The following is a 10354-nucleotide window of genomic DNA, read 5'->3' as shown; positions in this document are numbered from 1 at the left end:
AAAACGAATAAATTATTTTTAAGCGAGTGATAAACATTATTTAAAACTTATACACACATATGAAATCTTATATTTGAATTTAAAATATAATATTTAACTTAATAATATTAATATTTATCAATTCAATTATATCTTACTTATAACTATGTCTTACGTAAAACAAAATATATTTAAGTGTTTCATTTTCATTTCCTTGAACTCATTTATTTAAGCTTCTTGGAGCCATGTCATATTTTATTTTAAAAAAATTCATATAACATCTCAATATGTTAAATTTACCAACTATTTTGTTTTTCTCTTTTCCTACTCTTTCTTACATTTTTCTTTTTTACTGATTTTGTGCTGTGTGATTGGTGAGAGATTCTTTTATTTATTATTTGAGAAGGACAAAGGAATCACTTGACATGGGACCCTAGCGTTAAAGATACTTGGTATCTGTTTCAATCAATCACGGCCACTTGCATATATTTCTTAGCAAAATATTTAAAAGTTTGTCATGAATAAATAATTATATTCTTAAAGTTTAAATAAAATTCTGTGGTATAATATTTTTTATACTTTCAAGTGAGTGTTACAAAAAAAATTAAATTATCAAACTGATACATTATCAGTAAAATTTAAAGGACCAAATGATGCATTTTATTTGTTTTAAAAAATTGTGATGTCATTAATTTCATTTTCGATTTGGAGTGAGAGTTAAAACAAAGTATTTTCTTCTTTGCCTTCACTTATAAAACCGTGGAAATAGATTATAATATGAAGTAGATTACAAGGGTGATGAGAAGTAATTAATTGTATAAAGTGGACTATATTTATAGAAATTGGCTTCAAGTTTAAAAGAAGAGATATTCATCAGCATAGGATAAGATAAGGGATCTATCTAGATGGTTAGGATTCCTATAGTGCATAAGGCTATAAATAAAAAGAGAGAAAAGAACAAGAAAACAGTAGTACAAGGTTTTGTTGGTCGAAGGAACAAAACAATGCTAAATGTAGAAGTGGTGGCAAATGCCAAAGAGTCATAATCGCCACAGCCCATATAACAATTTCCGTTGGTTATTTTCTTTCAAAATTCAAATGACAACAAAAACCACTTTATGGTCATTACTCATTCCAAGCATATGTCATTTTTGGTGAGGTGAAATGTCACGTGAGGCCATTCTTCAAGTTCCCTAACAATAATTCCTCAGGCTTATTTTGTAGTTCCATCAACTATTTATTCGGAGATTTAAGATTTTTAAATTAAAGAAAAGTTTGTAATTAAATTTTTGAATTCGTCGGTAATTTTGTAATTAGATAATTGAATTAAAAAAATTAATTTATCCTTAAACTTTTAACTAATTTATAATTAGCTCTTTAAATTTAGGGACCCAAATATAAATTATTTAAAATTACAATGGCCTAATTAAAAATCATGTAAAAAATTAAGAGGATCTAATTATAAATAATTTACAAGTTTAGGAACTTGATTATTGTTATTTTTAGTCTAGGGATCTAGTTAATTTTTTTATAAGTTCAAGACCCGATTACATACTTTTTTGAATATAAGGACTTATTTGAAAATTTTCAAATAGTTCAAGACTTATAGAATAGTTAACCATTTTTAGAATTTCTTAGTTAAACATTGATAGTATCCCAACAACAACAAAAAAGACAATATTTTTTACAAAGATAAAAAGAAAATGATCGAATTCCTTAGTTTGAGTAAACAACCTTAATCTGACATATATAAAAAGAAATGGATGTAGTATTATTAATTATTGACCATTCAAGATTCGCAAGATGGGATAATTCGTCATGTAATGTCATTTTACAATGGTTTTGTTAGATGAAGTTTTGTGGCAAAGATGAAACAGCAAATAGAACATTGAAGAAGAAAGGAAACATGTAAATCCTAAGCGTTGTGATCACTAAAGCCACCACCTGTTTGTCTAAAATAACTGCAATGGTCGCAAATCTAGTTTAGGATAATTTGAAGTTAATTGATTATAGATTACACATTCACTATCAAAACATATGATTTAATGTCAGTTTAGAAATCACTTTTTTTAACTTTACACAAACAGACAGTAAATTATACCGATCCAAATCAATGTATAATTTCATGTTTCGTGGATATAATTAACAATAAATTACAAGCTGTGCCCAACCATATATATATAAACAAGTAGTATTCCCTTGTTCTGCCTACTGCAAATTAATAGCAGATATGACATTAATTAATTAGTTAATTAATTAATTAATACATATAAAAACATGATGCCAATAAGAGAAATCTATATGGGTGCATAATCCTCTGCAGCTGCAGGAGCTTCAGAAATGGCAGATAACACAACAAAGGTACCAAATAAGATAGTAATCAAAGCAGTGAAGTTGACAAGTAGAGCCTCAGAACCATATTTTGCCAATCCTGAGTTCTCCAGGAATGTGAGCTTCTCTAGAAACCCAAGAGAAGCTGTGCCAATAGCCAAAATATACACAAACAGCCCAATTAATACATGCCAAGGAAGTGACTCACGTCTAATGGATGAAGTTCCACCAGGGTAGAAAAATACCACAAACCCAAATATCCACTGCAAGTATAAAAAATACAATGTTACAAAATGTTGGAAGGTAACTGTGTTCTAATACACCTGATAATCAATACTTCGCGTCATGCCTGCTGATCAAATCTAAGCCCTAATTAGAACTTAGCTAGTTATGAGTTGGGGTGGAAATAGGTCAAACTAAACGGCAGGAGTCTGTGGCCTAGCCTAAATCAGACTCAACCGCTCAAGTCAAACCAACTTTTTTTTTCAAATAGACAAGGCCGGAACTTTTTTAGAAGCCTAGTTCACTTGAAATATTAGGCTACCGATCACCAAAAAAGTCTTTTAGACCTATCAAGCCAGCCTACTTAAAGAAGTATATTTGCAAAATCACGGTGGTTCGACGATCCCCGTGAAAACAAACATGCAATTAGCGTGTGTTTGAAAACGCGGTAGTTTATCAATTATCACGTTTTAATGCAGTTTTCACTGTGAAAACTAGAAGTCCCAATTTGTAGCTTTAGTCTCACCGTGGTTTTCCGCCGTGAAATCACCAACCACACCGTGTTCCCAAACACACACTTAATCGTTTAACGGAATCATAACTAACTAACTTAATTAGCCAAGTCCTAAAAACCCAGACTCTCATATAAGTCAAGCACTCCAGTGTTATCCACAACTGATGGTGAATTATGTCAGCCAACCTAAAATCCTCTTTATAAATATGGTGTTTGCAGCCAATAGCAAAAACATAGCAGATATAATAGGCATTGGCATTGCAGCTGACATAGAATCCACCATGTCTCAACGTCATGGCGTCAATTTGACAACACTGATACATTCAGTGTAAACAGCAACATCAATGACAACAAGAAACCATAACCATATCCTGATAACGTGCTTTCAAAGAATAGTAGAATATACTAGTACTATCCAATGGTTTACCTGAACGCCATAAAGGCTAATAACTCCAATTCCAAGCCATGAATGCAAGCTGTACAAATTGGCAATCCCACTTTCATTGTGATTCTTGAACGCAGCGGAAATTCCAACTATTCCAAGTATTAATGCAATGGCGTGGAGAATAAGGTGTATCAATTTCTTTACTTCCTTCTTCAAGGGAAGAGATTTGTAACTTATAATGGCTGCAATTTTTTTACAATTGTGAAACAATTTGTAGGTCAATAAAATCCAATGACAATGACTCATAAAGCAGTAAAATGTGAAGTGTGAACTTATTTTTCTTACCTTCACCTCCAAATATTATTAAGCCAATAAGCATAAGAACAGGATGAAGCTGGATAAAGAAAAAATATATGTAAGATAAGGGAATTCATAAATGATACTACTATAGCACATCCCATGAACCCAACAATAAATTTAATTATTCTGCAGGTGCATGAACTATTTGAGAATTTTTAAATAGATCTCCAAACGATCAAAATATTGCAATTGAATCCGTGGATTTGTCAAAAATATTTAATTAGACCCCTAAACTATTTTATGTTAATCTAGTCCCAAAACTTTTAAATAATTTATAATTAGGTCCCTCTAAACTTTTTGAATAATTTTAATTAGATCCTTAAACTTTTAAATAATTTGTATTTGGGTCTCCAAACTCAGGGATATGATTACAAGTTATTTCAAATTTTAGAGACAACTGAAAATGCAGGGATTCATTTACAAATTTTTTAAGTTCAAGGATCTACAAAGTAATTAAACCTACTTTTTTTTCTATATAGTTAGGATAACAGCATGTGACTAATATTAGATAATCAATCAACTAGCCTAATAAATTATTCTTCATAGATTTCTTTAACTTCATGACATGATTACAGATCATGACTTGATGATTATTTATATTTGAAGGACCATATCTCTGATGCCACTTTATTAAAATTACAAACCACCTAATCAAAATAAGCATATATTAATTTGAATCTTAAATAAAGGGACATATGCAAATGGAATAGTCAATTACTTATAAGTGCAAGACACTGCAAAATTCCAAATTCATATTATCTTAAACTACAAAATAAGCAAGGTGTTTCATTGTCTTAACATCCACGAGAATCGATAATTCAAAGGCTAATAATAGCAGTAGTGAACAGGTGGAAAAATATCATTTATCTAAGTCTAGTGCTAGAGCTAGCACCACATAGAAGCAGTACCATTAGGAAAATCCATTTTTCATTCAACTACATAGATAAGAATGTGTTATCTGTATGTCCATCATACACGATAGAAAATTTGGACCCCATCAATTATTAAATTCAAAAGGAGTAGGTACGGAATGGGACAAAAAATGAAATAAAACATATTTACAACTAATATTAAGATCTTCTAACAACTATCAAATCTTCTTGGGTCCTAAAATATGCTTGATTCATACAATGAAAAATCCACATAAAGAAAACAAAATAGTAATTTTTTTAATTCCCTTCCCTTCTCCTATATTTTTTGTAAAAACAAGAACAAATTTACAAAAGAATTGGAGACGTAATGAGAATTAAAGCAAATGAGCAAGTTCAATCTCTAATTTTGAATTATCAATGTACTTTTATGTGAAAAGTGAAGGGTTAAGGAAGAAAAGAAAAAGCAAATTTTTGTTTGTTGTAACAACCAGAGCACATCATGAAAAAGTAAAGGGGATCGGATACTATAATGATGTGAATGACTGACTTTTGAGTATAAAAACAATACCCCATATTATTTTTATTTATAATGAACAATGTCCCATATTTAATTGATTACAAGTGGCAGCAGCCTCATTAATATAGTAATAATATTACATAACACGAGATACATGTATACTGACTTTCTCCTAAAACAAGTTGTTATTGAGAGGCTCCTAAAAAAAGTTAATAGAACTGACTTTGTAATTAAGGAGTCATACCAGAGTTGTTAAAGTGTTTGAAAGTAGAGATAAAAATTATAGTACATAAAAAAGTAGAGAAACAAATTTAATTGATGCACTGGTAATAAAACTATTCTATATGATTCTGTTAAAAAAAAATCTTAAATCAGTTGCAGATTTTGATCCAAGTCATTTCTTCATTTTCAATCTATACATGATACAACTAGAATAACTTTAGCTTTTTTTGTAACAAAATCTCTCACAAGGGATCGAACCCATGTCCTTAGGAAAATTGAAGACTTAGGAAAGCTAAAAATTAAGCATAACTTTATCCTAAGGGGAAATTACATTTACCTCCCTCAAGATCTCTTTAAACCACACTTACATTCTCTTTAGTTTTCAAAATGCACTTACTTACCTTAGTCTTCATAATGCACTTACTTTAGTTTTCAAAATGCACACTTACTTACCTTCATTAGAAAAAATTATGCATAACATTTTTTTCTGGCACACCTACAACTCTACATGACATTTATCAAAAAGACACTAGAATATACACTCTAATTGTGTCACTAAAAACATAATAATATCTATCAAAATTACAAATATTAGATGTATGATTGTATCTCTACAAATAAAAGCAAAAATTTTAATTGTGTGATATAATAAATGACAGAAATAAATGTAAGTGTAACAAAAAAAATTTTAGTTGATGCAATTTTCTGGGAGAATAGAGGAGGGGTAGGAGGGAGTGTAAGTTTCATTTAAAGACAACTCGTACAATTTCTCCTTACCTTAATTTTTATTTTATTAAAAAAATACAGCATTTAAATCAATTAATAAGTCGAATAAATTCAGAAAAAAGTTAGTTAGCCAAATAAACCACATTTTTATTGCGTATAAACACCATTTATTATTATTATTATTATTATTGACTAGACTAGATTATTAGGTGAGGTAAATCTGGAAAGAGCATTCGTATTCAAACATTTCCACAAGTTATTAGTCAACCAAAAAAAAAAATCACCCAAGTTCTGGCGTTCAACAATCAGCTAAATATAGTAAAACAAAAAACAGCTAAGTACACGTTAATCTGTATAATTGTACTTATTTATTAAAAAAATTGCAAATTAACTAGAGAAAAAAAAATTGGAAGGAAATTTCAAGTTAAGTTATGAGTGAATAACATTCAATTTTGCAGAACAAGGAGAAACACAAAACCTAAAAACGGTTAATACGAAATCGACGAAGTTAAAAAAGAATAAAGAGAGAGAGAGAGAGTAGTAGTACATTGAAGATGAGAGCCTTGTTGGAAGAATTCCAAGCCAAACCACCCCTGAAATGTAAGTTCCAAAGCAACACTAATACGATGGCGACAAGACCAAGAAGGTGAACACCGTACGTGAAAGGAACAGCAGGAACAGCCAACGCCATCTTCTTGTATTCGTATGCTATGCACGGTTAGCGTTTGTGTTTGTTTTTATGTCTGTGAGACTTGAGACTAGATTGATTCTGAGAGTGGGGGTAGTTAGTTAAAAGAAAAGCACACAACAACTCATCGTATTCGTATGCTATGCACGCTCTCTGCATCTAATTACCTTCCCACCGTACGATCTCTATCGAAATCTTTCTTCTCTTTACCTACATGCTCGCCACGTCGGTCTTTCTCTTACCACTCTTTTAGCTTCTTCCACGACTACCTATAAATAACTTCTACTTCTAAAATATATAAATTATTTTTTACTAAATTATGTCTGCGATCTATTATGTTCAACATTTTTTCGATTAGTATTTAATTTTTTTTATTAAATTATTTTTTCTATATTATATTTAATTTGCACCATTAATTTTTAAATTATATACATGTTCATTTAAATTCTTAAATCAATTAATAAGTCGAATAAATTCAGAAAAAAGTTAGTTAGCCAAATAAACCACATTTTTATTGCGTATAAACACCATTTATTATTATTATTATTATTATTGACTAGACTAGATTATTAGGTGAGGTAAATCTGGAAAGAGCATTCGTATTCAAACATTTCCACAAGTTATTAGTCAACCAAAAAAAAAAATCACCCAAGTTCTGGCGTTCAACAATCAGCTAAATATAGTAAAACAAAAAACAGCTAAGTACACGTTAATCTGTATAATTGTACTTATTTATTAAAAAAATTGCAAATTAACTAGAGAAAAAAAAATTGGAAGGAAATTTCAAGTTAAGTTATGAGTGAATAACATTCAATTTTGCAGAACAAGGAGAAACACAAAACCTAAAAACGGTTAATACGAAATCGACGAAGTTAAAAAAGAATAAAGAGAGAGAGAGAGAGTAGTAGTACATTGAAGATGAGAGCCTTGTTGGAAGAATTCCAAGCCAAACCACCCCTGAAATGTAAGTTCCAAAGCAACACTAATACGATGGCGACAAGACCAAGAAGGTGAACACCGTACGTGAAAGGAACAGCAGGAACAGCCAACGCCATCTTCTTGTATTCGTATGCTATGCACGGTTAGCGTTTGTGTTTGTTTTTATGTCTGTGAGACTTGAGACTAGATTGATTCTGAGAGTGGGGGTAGTTAGTTAAAAGAAAAGCACACAACAACTCATCGTATTCGTATGCTATGCACGCTCTCTGCATCTAATTACCTTCCCACCGTACGATCTCTATCGAAATCTTTCTTCTCTTTACCTACATGCTCGCCACGTCGGTCTTTCTCTTACCACTCTTTTAGCTTCTTCCACGACTACCTATAAATAACTTCTACTTCTAAAATATATAAATTATTTTTTACTAAATTATGTCTGCGATCTATTATGTTCAACATTTTTTCGATTAGTATTTAATTTTTTTTATTAAATTATTTTTTCTATATTATATTTAATTTGCACCATTAATTTTTAAATTATATACATGTTCATTTAAATTCAGAAATGCAGTGATATATATATATATTATAAAATTATAATTTTGATTATTATAAATTGTTATGTGACGCAACATTGACTATGTGGGATGAATTTAGACAGCAATCGCAACAAAATGCAGCTTTGATTACATGTTGTATGCTGATCTATGCAATGACGTTTTGTTTTGTAAGAGAACAAATAAAGAAAGAAATAGAAAAATAAAAACAAAAACGCAATGACTCATCTTATCCTTCTTCAATGAAGAAAGAGACAGTGAAAAGTGGCTAACGGAGAAAATTAGACCAAACACATTATGTGGTCACGTGACCATCTCTCCGTGCCCTGTCCCGTGAGCAATCACGTTTTCTTTCTGCAAATTAAAATATCATTAACTTTTATCTAAGGCTAAATTAGACATATTCATAGCTAACTTCTAATTTCAATAAGAATATAATTATCATTTGCTGATATTTATTTTTGAAAAAAACAAACAAAATTCAAGTCATATTTAGAGGAGCTTAATCCGAATTTTGTGTAGGCATGTAACAATGTATGTATATAATACATGAAATTGTTTTTTTGATAAAAGATGAAATATATATATTAAATTAGAGTGAAGAGATGACGTCATAATTATAAAAAAAACAAAGAAAAAATATTAAAATTCGTTAAATACCTATAACGAGATTTTTCAATGAAATGTTTAATGTTTGTTTAAAAAGTTTGAAATATTTAAATAAGTGTACACCCCGTCCCAATTCTATCCAAGATTCTTCATTTTATTGTTAGTTTTTTTTTGTTGTTGCTTATTTATAGAAAAAGAAATTCATGACCAATAACATATGACCAAAAGATCGTCCCAATAATGCACCTATCCATTTGTTTTTTTATTTTTTTATTTTATGAATTAATAGTAGTTCCCATCACTTTGATTGCTAATTCTATAAATTGTAGTAATTTGGAGGCAATTTCTCCCATAGAAAAAAACAAAATTAAGAAAAAGAAAACAAGTTAAGTTATTCTTCTTGTTTTGTGACAACAATTCAAAGGGTTAAGGTGTTGGAAAGCAAGGCTATGCTTGTCACAGGAGATTGGAACGCGATTATGAACCTGAAACAACTTTGCTTTTCATGCTAACATGCAATGCTGCAAAATTGGTCTCGGAAAATACTGGTTTATGGCTTAAAGTTCAAGCAATTATTAATCACTTTATTGATTTCAAATTAAAGGGTTGTTTTTTGAGCTTTTGCATCTGCTAACTAATGAGAATCAAATGATCTTCTCTATGTGTCTGTGGAGCTTATGGAAATCAAGAAATGAGTGTACAAATGTGAGGCACATTCAATAGAGTTTGAACTAGACTGTAAAACCGTTGTGACATAGCAACAAGAATGATTTATCTGAATTTGGGCACATTATTACTCTATCTAAATACTCATCAAAATTATAAAGTGACTTATGAGACAATCGAGCATGGTGACTCATCACTTGACTACAACTTCCATTTCATATGTTAGTTCTCATCTTTTCTATGATTCTCTTGTAATGATTGAATAGTTATTGATCAATAAATGATATTGATTGACATTCCTTAAAAAAAATTATTATAAAAAAATGTCCATAATCATATTTAGTAAATCATTTTTAATATTTGTGAAATATTAAATGTAATAAATAATATTAATTAACTATTAAAACATTTATTAATTAATAGTAATGGCATGAGATTATATATAGAGATGATATGACACTACTTTTATCTAATTCAACAAAACTACTTCAATATCATATCATTTGTGAGATTGTCACGTTATAAAAATTGAATAATGACCAACAAAATTTTAAAATTTTAAAAATAAAAGATTACAAAATTAATTTTAAAAATAAAGCTATTAAAAGTTAAATTTAAACAAAATAAGATGACAAAAATACATTTAAAATTTTATTATGTTAAATATTTTATTTGTCTTCTTATTTTATATGCCCATACATACATTAAATAGTGGGACTACTATCATTTTATGACACGTGTTGTTAACAAGAAAATCGTTAATTAAA

General features: G+C 29.6%; 1 protein-coding gene across 1 annotated transcript; it reads right to left on the bottom strand.

The window, feature by feature from the left end:
- Window positions 1-2074: 2074 nt before the first annotated feature.
- Window positions 2075-7086, bottom strand: LOC101500328 (transmembrane ascorbate ferrireductase 1). The gene is made up of 4 exons (XM_004496518.4): window positions 6676-7086; window positions 3777-3825; window positions 3474-3673; window positions 2075-2573 (listed from the first exon to the last, which is right to left on the bottom strand). The coding sequence occupies exons 1-4, from the start codon at window positions 6817-6819 to the stop codon at window positions 2277-2279; spliced, it is 690 nt and encodes a 229-aa protein (XP_004496575.1). The 5' UTR covers window positions 6820-7086; the 3' UTR covers window positions 2075-2276.
- Between the last annotated feature and the right edge of the window lie 3268 nt (window positions 7087-10354).

Source organism: Cicer arietinum, chromosome 4 (genome assembly GCF_000331145.2).
Source record: "Cicer arietinum cultivar CDC Frontier isolate Library 1 chromosome 4, Cicar.CDCFrontier_v2.0, whole genome shotgun sequence".
In the NCBI taxonomy this organism is placed as follows: Eukaryota; Viridiplantae; Streptophyta; class Magnoliopsida; order Fabales; family Fabaceae; genus Cicer; species Cicer arietinum.
The sequence above is the reverse complement of the archived record's forward strand: the minus strand, read 5'-3'. Positions and strand labels throughout refer to the sequence as shown.